The sequence below is a fragment of the Carlito syrichta genome, unplaced genomic scaffold, assembly GCF_000164805.1.
Source record: "Carlito syrichta isolate Samal-C Ts95f unplaced genomic scaffold, Tarsius_syrichta-2.0.1 Scaffold302075, whole genome shotgun sequence".
Lineage (NCBI taxonomy): Eukaryota > Metazoa > Chordata > Mammalia > Primates > Tarsiidae > Carlito > Carlito syrichta.
In genome coordinates, this window is record NW_007246171.1 from 608,821 (window position 1) to 625,837 (window position 17,017).

At 56.8% G+C, this 17,017-nt stretch overlaps 1 protein-coding gene across 1 annotated transcript in view; it reads right to left on the minus strand.

The window, feature by feature from the left end:
- The window catches only part of TOGARAM2 (TOG array regulator of axonemal microtubules 2), a 38,503-nt gene extending 36,354 nt beyond the window's left edge, over positions 1-2,149 (minus strand). Inside the window, exon 1 of the mRNA XM_021711334.1 lies at positions 2,122-2,149. Coding sequence (XP_021567009.1) covers positions 2,122-2,149 — 28 coding nt within the window. The remainder of the gene's footprint in view (positions 1-2,121) is intronic.
- Positions 2,150-17,017: the final 14,868 nt, after the last annotated feature.

Here is a 17,017-nt window from a genome sequence, read left to right on the forward strand (position 1 = left end):
CATCAGGCTCTCCGTGGGGCATCTCCCCACCCCACCCACCAGACAACTCTCTTCTCCCCCGTGGCTTCAGCCCTGACCCCAAGACAACCCCGCCCCTGTGGCTTCAGCCCTGACTGGTCCCCAGGTGCAGAGCCAACATCCGGTCACCTGGCCACCCCCTCCTGAGAGTCCCCAAGCACTTCCTCAGCACGGCATGTTCTGCCCTGCTGGTCCCTCCTCTCCCCTGGCCCCCCACAGCAGGTATGGATGAAGGCATCTCTGTGCAGTGACACTGCCCCTCAAAGTCCCTGAGGGTACAGGAGGGGGCAGGGCCAACTCAGTCCTCAGTGGAACTTAAGTTTGGGGGAAGATGATGATTAACCATCAGTGGCACTGTGGGGCCCAGGGACGGGAAGGCTTCCCAGGGAAGGGACCACAGAGCACCAGCCACACGGGGCCAGGGACAGGGAAGGCTTCCCAGGGGAGGGACCACAAAGCGGAGGCCACACAGGGAGTAGGGATGGTGACAGGTAAAGTTTCCCAGGGATCACAGAGCACAGGCCACACGGGGACAGGGACAGGGAAGGCTTCCCAGGGGAGGGACCACAGAGCACAGGCCACACAGGGAACAAGGATGGGGACAGGGAGGGCTTCCCAGAGGAGGGACCATGGAGCAGAGGCCACATGTGGACAGGAAAGGCTTCCCAGTGGAGTGACCACGGAGTACAGGCCACATGAGGATCAGGGACAGGGACAGGGAAGGCTTCCCAGAAAGAGACCACAGAGCAGAGGCCACATGGGGAGCAGGGATGGTGACAGGTAAAGCTCCCCAGGGACCATGGAGCAGAGGCCACACGAGGACAGGGACAAGGACAAGGACGGCTTCCCAAGGGAGGGACCACAGAGCATGGGCCACACGGGTACAGGGACAGGGAAGACATCCCAGCCGAGAGACCACAGAGCACAGGCCACACAGGGAGCATGGACAGGGACAGGGAAGGTATCCCAGGGGAGGGACCACTGAGCAGAGGCCACATGGGAAGCAGCATCAGGACAAGAGTTGGGAGACTCAGCTGCACCATCGCTTCTGAAAGGAGCCAGCCCACCCTCGGCCTCTTTTTAGTCAAATATGTGCTTTTGGCCCTCACGTTGTTTGTGCTCTCTGTATTCTCCTGAACCCTGGCGGATGGGGCGTGTGTGAACGCTTCCTCTGTCCTGTGGGGGCCTCTTCTGCTGGGTAGAAGATTTTCAGCTCCATGCCATCCCCCTCTCTGTCTTTGCCTGTGTGGCCTGTACTTTTGAGGTCACTGCCAGACGGTCCAAAGAAAGGACACCAGCGTTCCGAGAGTCATCTGACCCTGTGCTCACTGCCGCCCTACTAACAAGGGCTGGCCGAGGGACCGGCCAGCTGTCCCCCCGCGGAGGGTGGATGCGCACACACAGCAATGCGGCGCGTGGCATCTAAGGAAAGGGTCCTGCCATTTGCAGCAACATGGGTGGAACCAGAAGTCATTATGTCAAATGACGGCCGAGACCTACACAGCCGCTCCAAGGGCAAACTCAGGCCTGGCGTCCCGTCTCCTGGCGCTAAGGGCCACACACCTCCCACCCCTGCCAGGAGACAGGCCGTCCATCCTCTACCCAGCATGTACTCTTGACCAAGGGACAGCATCAGCCCTCAAGAAGTCAGCCACCCGCCTCAATGCGGAGGCCAAGCTCGGGCCTGTCTCCAGAGCACTCCGAGCCCTTCCTGGGCCAGGGCCTCCCGGACAGCAGCTAGTAGCACACAGAGGGCTGGAGGGCTGGAAGAGCAGGGACGCCAGGCTGGAAGGGCATGGAGGCCGGGCCGGAAGGGCATAGAGGCCAGGATGAAAGGATATGAAGGCCAGGCTGGAAGGGCATGGAAGCCAGGATGGAACAGCACAGAGGCTGAGCTGGGAGGGCACGGAGGCCAGGCTGGAAGAGCATAGAGACCGGGCTGGGAGGGCATAGAGGCCAGGCTGGGAGGGCACAAAGGCCGGGCTGGAAGGACACCGCACTGGGTGGCATCTCCCAGGCAGAGCCTGGCCCCCGGCAGCATCCAAGGAAGACCCTTCATCCCAGTAAGTACCAGGCCCAGCACTGCCCCCCTAGTGCCCTTACCTGGGGGTGCAGCGTCCCGGGAGCCCATGTCTGGGTGGAGAATGCCCACGAGGGTGCCCAGAGGCAGCAGCTATTCCTGGGGCTCGGGTGCAGTCCTGGGGGCCCAGAGCATTCCAGCCCGTGACATCCAGAGGTCTGTGGGGAGGGGAGAAATCAGTAAAAACAAGAACAAACACGTCTAAGCTGCTTTCCAGAAAGCTGCTGGGAGATGCCACAGTGCTGTCCAGAGGAACCTGCTGCTGAACAAGGGGCCGGTCTGTTCTGACCCCTGGACTCTCGGGCCGTGCCTCTGAGGGAAGCATACACTGTGAAGAGGGTTGCAACATCCATGGTCCTGGCGTCCTCGTCACTTGGACGTGGGCACTTCTCAGGGCTGGGAGGCGGGTTTTCAAGCAGAGTCTGAAACTTGTTTCTATTGTCTGCAAACACCCATCAGCCCACGGTTCCCTGTGGCTCTTGGGGGCCGCTGGCCTCTGGGCCCCACTCACTATGCACCCGGGCAGCCTCCCGCGCGGCCTCCTGGCTATCTCTCAGGGGCCCATCTCTCTCTAGGGATGTCCTGGCCCTGTTCTCCCCTGGTGGGCTGAGCCCCACCTCTGACCCCTCAGCCATTTCCTGGACGCTCAATAGCTCCAAGCCTCTCCCACTTCCCCTCCGCCTTGGGGCCCACCATCAGCTCGTGCCTTGACCTAACTCCGTGTCTTCCATGGGACAGGGTCTCGCTACAGATACCGCATGCCACACGGTTTTATGAATTCTTCACTGAGGCCCTGGCGACCTGTTTTCCCAGCAAGTAGGGAGGCTTGGCCAGAGACAGAGCCCACGCCCCCAGGTCTATTCCGGGTCGAGCAGGACCCTGTCCAGCTCCCTTCTGCTCAGCAGTGTGGGAATGAGAGAGCCCACCTTCCACCTGAAAGCCAGCCCACCCCGACCCCACCTGACCCCAAAGGTTGACACCAAACCCACCAGGCCTCAAAGGCCGACACCAAACCAAGGTACCACCGGCTCAGTAGTCCCGGCCTGGTCTCTTCAGGACCCAAGACTTGGATCTTGGATCTGGGGGAAATTTTCCCACAACCTCCCTGCCTGGTGTAAGGATGTGGCTACCCGCTGGGAAAAGCCACCGCAGCGCTTCCCCCAAGGAGGGCAGGGAAGAGTCCCCGCAGGCGCCAACACCCAGCTGGGAAGAGGCCTGGAGACCGGCCAGGCCGCTGGCAAGGCCAGCAGGACTGCTCTGGGCTGGGCAGTCCCTTCGACGCCAGGCACCAGTGTGGCTGCCTGGGTCTCCAGAAGAGGATGCGCTCGCTGTGAAAAGTGCATGTAGGAAAGTGACCTCCTACCACAGCCCCGTCCTCAGCCTCAGCTGCAGAACAGAACAGCTGGGACCATAAACATGTCAGATCCCAAGGTCCTGCAAGTCCCCACCGGGCCCTCTGGGACACAAGCCACACGGAGCTTTCTTTTTCATTCACATCCAACTGATTCTGATGTTCAAACAGGATTGAAAACCACCAGGCTATGGTTCAGCATCACCTCACAACAAGGTCTCAGTCCTTAAGTTGTCAAAGTGGTGACTGCTGCCTCAGTTTCTGCAAAGCAGTCACTCTCTAGGAGGCTACCTGAGATGTCAGAATGGCCAGCCCCACTGTGGGCCTTCTGAATGAGCCTTCCTGCGGTCAGAGGCCAGCAGGTCCAGGCAGCCTAGGGCCCAGTGTCCTGGGACACCAGCAGCACAGAAATGACCCTGGAGCGCTCCACCGCTTGCCACAGCATCCCACAAGCACAGCTCCTCTAGGTCCTCTCAGGGTCTATACCTTTGACCCTGCAGTCCAGAGGGTCCACAGAGCAGGGTCCCCTCAATGCCCACCCAAGGGGAGGTGGCCACAGTTGCTTATGGACATGCAGTCACGTCTTGTGTGAGTGGCACTTCCCCGTGGAAATCACATGGGCCCGGGGCCCTGTGAGAACTTGATGATCTGTGCCCAAACCACATGTCAAAATCAGGCAAGGCACAGTGGTACACACCTATAATCCTGGCACTTTGGGAGGCCGAGGAGGGAGGATTGCTTGAAGCCAGGAGTTTGAGACTAGCCTGGACAACATAGCAAGACCTTGTCTCTACAAAATTTAGCTGGGCGTGGTGGCGCATGCCTGTGGTCCCAGCTATTGGGGAGGCTGAGGCAGGGGGATCCCCTGAACTCAGGAGGTTGAGACTGCAGTGAGCCATGATTGTGGCACTGCACTCCAGCCTGTGTACAGAGTGAGGCCTCAACTAAAAAAAAAAAAATCCAAAAGTCTACCACAAAGGTGGATAGGGCTCAGGGTTAGTGCAGACACCCTTGAGCACCCAACCCCCAAGGCACTAAGGCCTATTTGAGCCCGGCACTCTCTGGACACCAGGCGTGACTCTCCCCTCAAAGGGTAGTTACCCGACCTGAGGGCTAAGTGAGCCAGTGACCCGGATTCTGCCCTCCCTCCTCCCAGCTCTGGACAGCTCAGCGTAGCCAACCCCTCCCCACATGCCTGTTTCCCAGCCCAGCAGTGGAAGGCCAGGTGGGTGATGGTTGTCCACTCCTTCCATGCCAGCTCTGGCCACACAGGAATGAGGAAAGGGGACAGAGGGGCTCGGCTTCAAGTGGGAAGGACTCAGGGGCCAGGGTCGGCCTCAGCCTCGCACAGCCTGTGCACCCCACCCCACGTCCACTGCTCCCAGGGAGCTGGGCAGAGGCACGTACTGAGAGGGGAGGGCCCGAGGAGGGAGCAGGGATGGAGACTGCAGCAGGGAGGAACATGCTCTGGGCTGCCACACCCACAGCTCCTCCCACAAGATCTGTAGGGAGGGAGCCCAGAGCCCAGGAGCAGTCCAGGGACAACAGCATTGGGACGGGCAGGGCCGCTGGAGCTGGGGACTGGAGGGCCCTGGATGGGCAGCTCTGCACAGACAGGTGTGGGGCCAAGCCGTTGGCTGGAGGTGGTCCCCAGGGCTCATCTGAGAGACTCGTGGGGGTCGTTTCTGTGCACCTGGGGACCTGAGAGGGCCACGGAAAGTTGCCAGGGCTGGGGAGGGGTGAAAGGTCAAGGGGAGATGCAAGCCCAGACGTGTCCGGTCGCGGGTGAGGACGGGGAGGGAGACTGGCAGAGGCGGGCAGGGCGGAGGCAGGCTTGCTGCTGGTTTGGTTCATGCTCTCCGTGTGTTCAAGGGCAGGAGGTATCAGCAATTCACAGGAGGGGGAGGAAGAGCCAGAAGGGAAGGGCAGACACGGCGGCGGGAGTCACTGCAGGGCAGGTGCAGCTCTAACCAGACAGGGAGACGGCAGGACTGGATCAGGGGTCAGGCCTCACCGGGGAAGCCCGAGCACCCTGTGTCCAGCGTCCAGAGAGGCCGTCGTCGCACGACTCATTCTGGGACGGAGTGCGAGCGGCTGCCGGGTGGGACAGCAATTCAGGGGTCGCCAGGGTCCAGACAGCCCCGAGGTGAGTTCCCATCCCAGAAGGGCCACATGGTTGTCCCTTTCCCCAGGTGTCTCCAGCCTTGTTTGCTGGGACGGAGCTGATCTCCACAGTGACCCTGCTCTCCGGGATAGACTCGGCCACCTCGCCCCTGCAGGAGGCTGATGCCCGGGCCCACCAGACACCTCCCAGGCTCCTGGCTATACCTGGGACATGGCCCACAGGAAGGCCCTGCATGGGTGAGACACTACCACAACCACCGTCTGTGCCTGCTCCGGCCGCCCCGCCGGCCTCCCACACCATATCCCCCAGGATAAGACCAGGTGGGTCGACACGTCCACAGTCCTCTGTCCTCCAGATGATGGAGGGCGGGTCCACAAGGGGCGGAGAAGCAGAGAGCACAGACGAAAGACATGCTGTGATTCTGAATCCATCCATTCATTCCTGCCACAGATGTTGACCAAGTTCCCACCATGAGCCTGGCCCTGTGTGGCCCCAGCAAGTTCACAGTACACAGCAGCCATTGAGATAACTGGGCCTGTTCGTTATTAGGAAGGGAATCATCCCTTCCAAAAGGCTTGAAGCAAGACACCACCAGGGCCTGGCAGAGCAGGGGCAAAGGGAGGGGCCACCAGGAGCCGGGTGGCCTTCCACTTCTCAGGTCGTCTGGGTGGGCGGGAGTCAGAGGACAGGCAGGGTCGGGACACTCAGAGCAGCCTGGTGAGAGTCACCTTGCTAGGGGTCGCTGAGAGACCCCTTCCTCCCAGAACAGGCCACCAGGGCCCGTTCACACCTGCCTGAGCAGCACTTCCCAGCCGTCTCTGTGCCAGTTCAGACGAGAATCAGGGCCTCTGTGTGCAGCAGCAGTTTGTGGGCGTGTTTGGGTGGGGAGGGTGGGCGGGATGTGCCCCTCGAGGGGACTTTGTCGAGGCTTTCCTGGGTGTGGCAGACACTCTGATGCTAACCGTGGTTGAAACGGCACTGCCAACACTTTGGGAGAGACATGCATAGCGTCCCCACCGTGGCTGAGCCTCAGGCATCTGTGCAAGCTCACAGATCACGGTTGGAAGATTTGAGCTCCAGCTCTGGGCAAGGGTCCTTTGAGCGGCTTATAGGTCTAAGGCTGCAGCATTGAACACGCCTCCCCACCAAGGGATTTCTGATAGGGAAAGCAATCTCTAAAAGATACGGGGAAGTCTAGGGGTGTTTAAAAATGATGGAGGCGTGTGACAAGTTGGGAAGCCATGTCCGGCTGCCCAGGTTTGGCACTGCACAAGGACAGCGTCCTTAAGAGGATACCATTCACGCTGCAGGCGCCACAGATCCGCACGCGGGTGACATTCTCCTTCCGATGAAAAGAAGCAAGGTGTCTCGGAACAAGGCATCTTTTTCTTATTCATAAAAGGAGCCAGACGAGCAAGGGGTGGCCCTGGTGACAAAGGGCATGAAACACACAAGACTTCGAGATCCCGGATCTTCTGAGCTCACCCCTCCCGCTGGGCACCACACAGATACAGATGTAAGTCAGAGATTCATCAAGACTCGAGCTAGGAATCCAACATCCCAGCACCTGCTCCCCCTGTGGATCAATTTCAAGCTGGAAGGCACCCTGGCATCAGCTGGTCCCTCACTTAGAAGCGAGGGGCTCAGCCAAGGCCCAGAGAAGCTGCAGGACTCACTGTCTTGTTCCGGTTGGGCTGCTGTGACAGAAGGCCACTGCATGGGTGGCTTGAAACACAGAAGTGCGTCCCAGAGGTGGCGCTGGCAGGTTGGGTTCGGGTAAGGGCTCTCCTCCCAGTGGGCAGACAGCCACCTTCTCCCTGCATCCTCACGTGGCAGACAGAGCAAGCCCTCTGGTCTCTTCCGATAAGGATGCTGACCTGTCCAGGGGGCTGCACCCTCTGACATCATCAAACCCCATTCACCGCCCCAAGGCCCCGCCTCCTTCGGCCATCCCACAAGGGTCAGGGCTTCAACACATGCATTCTGGGGAGACACAAGCATTCGGTCTACGGCATGCACTCAGGCCATCAGGAGCCAATGCCCACCTGGGGCCGTACGCCTGCAGGCGTCACACTGACAACCAGCTGGCCAGGCCTTCTGTAGGCCAGAGAGAAACCTCCCTGTCCTCCTGCCAATCCAGAATGGCCCCCTGGGCACTGCAGCCCCGTCAGAGCCCTGCAGGATATCCCCAAGGCCCACGTTCTTGGAGGGGCCGCATCCTCCTGAGGGTACAACCCCTGGCTGGGTGCAAAGCCTCTGCCCATTGCCCGGGGCAGGGCGAGAAGGGGGGCACAGCCTCCGGAGTCATCAGGGAAACCAAGTCAGATGCCCCCACCACTCTCAGAGACAAGAGCCAGCACCCGTGCTGGCCAGGATGCAGGGACCAGCGGCGGCGGGCAAGGGAGGAGGCATCACCTCTGGGAAGACTTCCTGGCTTTATCCAACCCAACTAGAGACAGGCAAACCTGGCACCCGGCCACTGGCTCCCATGACCTGCCCTCAAGGAAGTTTGATCCCGAAAGAAGCCGGAGAACACTTCCAGCAGCTCCATGGACCACGGCTGAAGCCAAGAGAATCCACACGTCCAATCAGAGCTGACCCCACTGCACCCACTCCTGGGATGTCTCACGGCTGCAAAGCGACCATCAGAGTCTCACACCACTGCATGGACTCCACAACACAGGCCAGGGAGGGCACTGGGCCCAGAAGGCCACATGGAGGGCTGTCACTTAGGCAAAGTCCAAGGAAGACATTTAACAAGGGCTTCAAACACACATCACAATTGGAAATGGTAGCAAGACAAAGACTGACCCGGGTGGGAGGGACCACCAGGGGGAGGGGCGGCTGAGACAAGGATGGGCCGAAGGCGGCTCAGGCTCCCACAGCTACTTCCTGACCCAGCAGTGGCCACACATGTGTGCTCTGTAATGCTTCCTGGACTTGACATGGCATGCGGGTTCCCATCTGCAGGAATGGCCCTCCCAGTCCTTCTGGGTGGCCTCAGGGCGGGTCCCAGAGCTCAGGTGGCTGCCCCCTTCTTCCAGTGCGCCAGGCCCCGGCTCCAAGGGTGGTGCCAGTGTGGCCAGAGGGTCACGGGTTGCCTTGCTCACCAGACTCCTCCCACGGTCTCCTGGACCGGGGCCACCCTGCCTCGCACACCTGGGTGCTGCACCACGGAGGGTGGCCCCATCACCCCCTCAGTGATCCCAAGAGACACCAGCCCTCCCGGGGGCCTGCCAGCACGACTGGTGGGAATCTGCCCCGGGAAGGAACACACTCCATCACTGCGACCCAGGATCCACGCCCTCTCCCTCATGGCTCTCTCCCTCACGGTTCACATACCTCCCTTTCTGCCCAGGCTGCGAGCTCAGGGCAGACTCATCAACCCTCACCCAGCGAAGAGGGGTCTGAGGCTCCAAGGCCCAGAGCCCTTGTCCACTCCACCAGTGAAAGGGGCTAGAATTCACACCCAGAGAAGAGTCCCGCCAAGGTTCGTGCTCTGCCCTGTGACCTCTACACAGGCCCGGCCCCCAGGAGCGTGATCTGGGGGAGGGGACAGCCAGGGCAGCCCTCCTCCTGGGCTGAGCACTCAGAGTGGCGAGTCCAGTCTCCTTCTTCAGAGCTGCCCCTTGGAGGCCCAGAGAAGGCAGGGGCTACCCCGTAGCACACAGCCTCCCCGTCCGGGCATGCCGCCTAGTGTCCCCCTGGCCTGGCTCCAGTCCAGCCCGGTCTCTTTCTGCCAGGACTTCAGGGACAAAACGCAGCACAGGGCCGACCAGGATGCAGGGACTGGTGGCAGCGTGCAAGGGGACAAGCGCAGCTACCCCCAAATGCAGCCCGGGACACATCTCACCTCTCTGCCCAGAGGCCCAGCCCTGTCCTGGGGCGTCCAGGGTCCTCGGTCTCTGGAAGCGCGCACGATGCTCACACGGCCAGGCCAACCGTGCAGCCCTGCCGAGGGCTCTGTCCGGGCAGGCGTGGGTGGCCGCTGCAGCGGTTCCTCCTGCGAGGCCCTCCTTGGATCAACAAGGCTGCGTAGCAACGGTTTGGAAGGAGCCGCAGCCGCGTGGGACACGCCCGGGAGACCTGCCTGCGCGCTCGCTTTCTCTGCGGCTGCCCGGGCACTGAGCCTCCCAAGAGGCCAACTGTCTGCTGGGTCACGGAGACCTGAGAGAGAAAGAGAGAGAGAGCCTGAGAGAGAGAGACAGAGACAGAGGCAGAGAGACAGAGACAGAGGGAGACAGAACCAGAGAAAAAGAGACAGAGACAGTGAGACAGAGAGAGAAAGATTGAGAGAGACAGTAAGACAGAGAGACAGAGAGAAAGAAAGAGAGAGACAGAGAGAGAGAGATAGTGAGACAGAGAGACAGAGAGAGACAGTGAGACAGAAAGACAGAGACAGACAAAGAGACAGAGACAGTGAGACAGAGAGAAAGACAGAGAGAGAGATAGAGACAGAGAGAGAGAGACAGAGAGAGACAGGGATACAGAGAGACAGAGAACAAGAGACAGTGAGACAGAGAGACAGAGACAGAGATACAGAGAGAGACAGAGACAGACACAGAGACAGAGAGATAGTGAGAAAGAAAAAGAGAGAGCAGGGATACAGAGAGAGACAGAGAGACGGAGGAAGAGAGGGAAGGAGAGACAGAGAGAGACACAGAGACAGAGACAGAGAGATAGAGAGAAACAGAGACAGTAAGAGGGAGAGACAGAAAGACAGAGAGAAGAAAGAGAGAAAGTGAGCCAGACAGAAAGACAGTGAGACAGAGACAGAGAGAGAAAGACAGAGACCGTGAGACAAAGAGAGACCCAGAGAGAGAGACATAGAGAGACAGACACACACAGAGAGACACATAGTAGGAGAGAGTGGCCCTGCTGTGTGGTGCCCACAGCCAGGAGTGTGGAGCAGGCCTGGACAGGGGTGTCACCGGCCACCGTAGCCCTGTTCTCACTCAGGTGGGCCCAGGTCCGTTTGCTGCCCACATGCACCCCTAGAGGCAGACGGGTAGGGGATGCCCAGGCTTGGCAGCAAGCACAGCCAGGCTTCCCTCCCTGGGGGATGCCCCACACACACACACACCCAACCCCACACGACAAGCACTCACCCTCACCATGGCCCTGTGACCTGAGAGTGGCCCGGCGGCAACGTGTGACATCCCATGGCACTTAGAGGTGAGGAGTCAGCCAGGTGGCACCTGGGTCCCGTGGTGACCTTGCCACCCAGGTGGGTGCAGCCTGGCCTCGGCCTCCAGGGCACTGGGGACTGCGAGCAGCCACGTGGGGCTGCCACGGAAGTTTCTGGAACTCCCCTGAAGAGATCTTAGGAGAAAGGGGCTTGGATCCATGGGCCCCAGTCATTGACTTCTCTGGTCATTATAGAGGAATATTTTCATACTGTTCTCTTTCCCACTTTCTTTTTTTTTTTTTTTTTTTTTTTTTGAGTCAGAGTCTCACTCTGTGGCCCAGACTGGAGCGCAGTGGCACACTCTTGGCCACCGCAACCTCTACCTGCTGGACTCAGATGATCCTTCCTCCTCAGCCTTCAAAGTAGCTGGAACCACAGGCACGTGCCACTACGTCCAGCTAATTTTTTGATTTATTGTAGAGATGAGGTCTCACCAAGTTGCCCAGGCTGGTCTCAAAACCCTGAGCTCAGGCAATCCTCTCGCCTCGGCCTCCAAAGGGCTGGGATTACAGGCCTGAGCCACCGTGCCCGGCCTCTTTTTTAAAGAAGCCCTAGATTGTGTCGACTTCGAGTCTCACAAGGCCTGGACCTACCCCAGGTGGGAGAGTGAGCCCACCTTGGGGAGAGGCTCTGGCAGGAGGGGAGGCCAGGCACATGCCCCCTCCCGCCAGCACCCACCACTCTATCATGGCACCTGACTCTCGGGGTGTGCACAAGGCCTGGCCTGCTCCAGGACCACGGGACACATACTTCATGTGGACGGTATTAAACTAACAGATGGCCGGGATGGGGCTCTTGAAAGCACCAGATAAGTAGCCCCCACCACAGCTACACGGGTTGGCCTATCTACCCCAGAAAGCCACAAAAGAAGACCTCAGAAAGTGACATTCTAGAACTTTCCATGCTGATGGATTTAGTCAGTGGAAGACTATTAAATTTTGCACATGCAGCTGAGCCTGTGAGGAGGCCTACACTGAGGGTTCTCCTCCTCTGCCCTTCGGGGACACAGCGGCCCCACATTCGCCTCTGCACTCCTGGCCTTTGCTCATGCTGTTTCCTCCACTTGGAAAGCCTTTCCCATACCCCTGCCCCTCCATATATACCTGCACCCCCAGCCAGCTCCCACCCTCTCCAGGGGAGCCTAAACCAACTCCCTCGGGCCAGGGATCCCTGCTTCTCCTGAAGTTCCCCATCACTTGGCATACTGACCGTGACAGCCCATGCCTGCCCAGCCCACCCTGCTACGCAGATGGACCCAGACTCTGAGTTCCGGGGCAGAGACTCTGAGTTCTGGCACCCACGGGCCACAGCACACATGTCAAGGGCAGCACACACCTCTGTGCATTGGGGTGTAGGCAGGGTCCATGCACTGAAGCCTGCCCTGCAATGTTCACTGCTCTTCCAGCCTCTTGGCTGCAGGCTACACACTGCAGACTGGGTACCAGACACTGCACAACAAGGACAGGTGGGGGTTCCAATCCTGGTCATAAGCCAAGACCGCCCAGCCGCAGCTGGAGGTCAGACGACAGAGCGCCTGGGGCCAGGCGCCCTGTGGAACCCCAGGGAGCTGTGCCCAGATCGGGCCTCCTCTGGTGTCTGCCTCAGGCTCCCAGGGCAGTGTGAATCCGGCTAAGGGTGGCTGGCCCAAGGCAGCACCAAGGGTCCAGACAAGGAGACTGAGTTGGCTCCAGGCCTGACTCTGTCCCCAGTGCCCTTGGGTGGCCTCCTGCAAGCCTCTGCCCTCCCTGGCTTCCAAGTAGTCATTTGTGAGCAGACACTGGGTAACCGCTGGTCCCTCTGGTCCCTCGGAGCCCTGATGCCCTGCATCCTGGCCAGGCTGAGAAGGGCTCCGCGCAAGGCCACACACCCCAGGCAGAGACCGGACCATAGAGACCAGCTGGCCCTGCCTCCAGACCACCCCTGGGCTGACTCATCCTTCCCCCAACACACACACACACAGAGCCCAGGAGGGGGGTTGGGGAACCTGATGGGCCTGGCCACACCACAGGCCAGGTATGGGTTGCTCAGACACCACCAAGGGCACGGGACAGGCCCTGCCCAACCAGCACTCGCCTCTGGAGTCACCTGTTCCCTGGGAAGTTCTCCAAACAGCACACGCCACCCAAGCCACAGGGCCAGAGAGAGGCTGAGCCAAACCCTTCATAGCACAGATGGAGACACGCAGATATCAGTGGTTGGGACGGGTCGTGGACCCAAACCTTCTAGTCATGCTGCTTGTGGCCCCAGCTGCCTTCCAGGGCCTTCTCCCAAGAGAAGCCAACCCCTCGCCCCACAGGGGGGTGCCTCTCCCCCCTCCCCACCCCTAAAGGAGGGTCCGAGAAGAGTGGTCACAGGAAAGGGCTTGAGGGAGGCCACCTGTTCCTTCAGTGCCAGGTGGGTGGGCAGCTGAATGGACAGAGGGAAGGAGGGAGAGAGAGGGGAACATTATCGGGAGGGAAGGACAGAGGGAGAGAGAGGGAATTGAGAAATGAATGTGAAGGAAGAGATGGAGGACAGGGGAGGGAAGGAGTCATCGGGTGAGTGAATAATTCTGGAAGCTAGTAGGGAAGACAAATGTGGTACATGCAAAGAAATACGAAACATGCAAAGAAATACGAAAATTCTTAAAATGCTGCCACATTTCCATTTTGTAAAAACTAAGCATGTACTGCACATACTTCTTACGATATGCACATACTTACAATATGTGCATAGTTCTGGATGTCCGTTGTCTTTTTTTTATTTTTATTTTTATTTTTTGAGTTGGAGTCTCACTCTGTCGCCCAGACTAGAGTGCAGTGGCCGCTTCCGGCCACCACAGCCTTGACCTGCTGGGTTCCGACGATCCTTCCACCTCAGCCTTCCAAGTATCTGGAACTACAGGCGTGCACTATCACGCCCGGCTAATTCTTTTGATTTATTGTAGAGATGAGGTCTCACCAAGTTGCCCGGGCAGGTCTCGAATATGTGGGCTCAGGCATCCACTCACCTCAGCCTCCCAAAGCGCAGGATTACAGGCTGAGCCACCGAGCCCGGCCGTTGTCATTTTTTTAAGCCTCCCCGTGGGGAGCAGAATTTCTGGCCCCCCCATCAGCAATGGGGAAAGTATGGTGGTGTGAGGTGACCCCCTGCCTCTGCTGAAATGATATCAGAAAGGCACAGTGGGGCCCAAACATCCAGCCCTTCATAGACCTGTGTGCTGCACCTACACAGGGTGGCTGCCTACAGATTGGAGACAGAAGAGGGTCTGGCATCTCACAGCACAATACCCACAATGTCCAGGATGCAGCTGAAAAACACTCATCACACCAATAACAAGGAGAGCTTCAACCTGAATGAGAAAAGGCATTCAACAATGCAACAACAAGATGGCACACATGTTGGGGTTATCTAACAAGGACTTGATCTATTTATTTATTTTGAATTGGAATTTCGCTCCATCACCCAGGCTGGAGTGCAGTGGCACGATCATGACAATCATGGCACATGGCAGCCTTGACCCATTGGGCTCAGGCGATCCTTCCACCTCAGCCTCCTGAGTAGTTGGGACTACAGGCATGCACCACCATGCCACACCCAGCTGCTTCTTTTATTTTTTTGTAGAGATAAGGTCTCATCATGTTGCCCAGGCTGAACAAGGACCTTAAAGCAGCCAGCGTTAAAAAGTTGCAGTGAGTAATTATGAACATGCTTGAAACACAATATAAAAAGTCTCATCAATAACAAAAAATAACAGTTGCTGGAGAGAGTGTGGCGAAAAGGGAACACTTCTACACTGTTGGTGGGAGTGCAAACTAGTGCAACCTCTGTGGAAAACAGTATGGCGATTACTAAAAGCTCTAAATATTGACCTCCCATATGACCCCGCAATCCCCCTACTGGGAATATACCCTGAAGAACTCAAATCACTCTATAAAAAAGATACCTGCACACGTATGTTTATCGCAGCATTGTTCACAATAGCAAGAACCTGGAAGCAACCATGCTGTCCATCAAAAGAGGACTGGATTTAAAAAATGTGGTACATATACATGATAGAATACTACGTAGCCATAAAAAAGAACAAAATCATGAATTTTGCAGCAACCTGGATGGAACTAGAGTCTATAATACTGAGTGATCTCTCACAGAAACAAAGATCTGAGTATCACATGTTCTCACTCATATAGTAGACCTTGAACATCCAACATAATAGTATAAGAAAATTACTGACAGTGTTGGGAAACTATAGGGGGGAGGGGAAGGGAGATGGGATTAACAGTAATAAATATCTGTCTGGGGATGGGGAGACACCTCTTATCAACAAGGGTGCCTCAATGAAGCATATTTGTATACCTAATCCTTAACTGTACCCCACAATATCATAATAAAAAATATTGATTATAAAAAAAGTCTCATCAAAGCAACAAAAGATATGAAGAAAAACTTAGTACTGAGAAACAGTACTGAAATAAACCACTTAATATGCATATGACTGTAATAGAGGAAAGAGTCGGTGAGCTTGAAGACAGAAGCATAGGAACTACTCCATAACAACAACCAAGAGAGAAAAGACTGAAAAGAAATGAACAGAGCATCGTAAATCTGTGAGACTATAACACAAGATCCAACACTTATATTATTGGAATTCAAGGAGAGGAGGAAGGATGCAAGACTGAAGAAGTGCTCAAAGAAACAATGGCTGAAATTCCCCAAACCCAGTGAAAGACACTAATCTGCAGATTTAAGAAACTGAGCAAGGGCCAGGTGTGGTGGCTCATCCCTGTAATCTCAGCACTTTGGGAGGTGGAGGCGGGAGGATCACTTGAGATCAGGAGTTTGAGATCAGCCTGGGCAACACAGCAAGACCTCATCTCTCTAAAAAAAATCATAAAATGCACTGAGAGTGGTGGCACATGTCTCTAGTCCCAGCTACCTGGGAGACTGAGGTGGAAGTATTGCCTGAGCCTAGGAGGTTGAGGCTACAGTGAGCCATGACTGTGCCACTGCACTCCAGCCTGGGTGACAGAGTGAGACCCTGACACAATAAAACAAAAAAGAAAAGAAAAAGAAGATTAAAACTGAGTGAGCCCCAAACAGTGCAAACCCAAAGAAACTCACATCAAGACACATCGTAACCAAACTTCAGGAGCTGAAGAGAAATAAAAAATCTTGGAAACAGCTAGAGACAAACAACCCACTGTCTGTAGAGATACACAACATGAGGGAGAGCGGATTGCTCCTCAAAAACCACGCAGGCCAGGGCAGCAGCACAGCATTCTTCAAATGTTGAGAGCAAAACAAAAAAACTGTCCACCCAGAATTCTACACCCAGCAAAACATTCCTCACGAGCAAAGATGAAATGAGACATTCTGAGATGAAGAAAGCCAAGAGAACTTGTCACCACCAGACCTACCCTAAAAGAATGGCCAAGGGCACTTCTTTAAGCAGAAAGAAAATGAAAAAAGCAGGAGATTTGAAACATAGGCATGATGTAAGAACAGGCAGGAGTAAAAATGTGGGTAAATACAGTAGCTGTTCTTGTCTTCCCGGAAGCAGGGAAGCATGTAGGTTGGGGCAGGGTGTACAACCCCAAGTGCTGCTCATACAACTAGACATCATCGAGGGAGAGTCAAGAAGTATACTTGAGGCATTTTGAGCTACTGGATCAAGCGGTCACGCCCCACCACTGAGTGCCAGCTGGTGTGCTTGTAAAGGCCTGACACTGTAAGACACTTGCAGGGAAGTTCTCTGTCCCTTGACACTGATGGCTTTCTAAGTGAAAAGGCAACTTGCTGACACCCTATCTGGTCAAGACTTAAGGGCAAGGAAGAATGTCATGGCAACACAGAAGGCCCAGGCCAATTCTCCTCACCAACTGGTAGCCCAATGCAGCCTCTGTGAACGCAAACCACGTCCTGGGTGTGGACTTCACAGAGCTTCTGCCCAACACCCAAGAGTCACTTCCTAGAAAGAAGGCAACAGGTGAGGAAACACTTACGCCTCCTGGACCAGAGGCTGGGCCAGGCGCTCTCAGACTCCAGAGGGAATCACCAAGTCTGTGTTCAGCTGCTGTTCCTCATCACAGGTGGGAAGGTCATCAGCAAACCACAGCCCCTTCAGAGTGAGGGACTCCAGCCACATCACGCAAGCAATGGCAGAGACAGAGGACTCATTCACACGGACGGGATGCCAACCCTCGGTGGACTGGTGTGGCCATGTGGCTCCAGAGGCAGGACACCAAGGAATGGGTATGCAGGATAAACTTCTTAAAA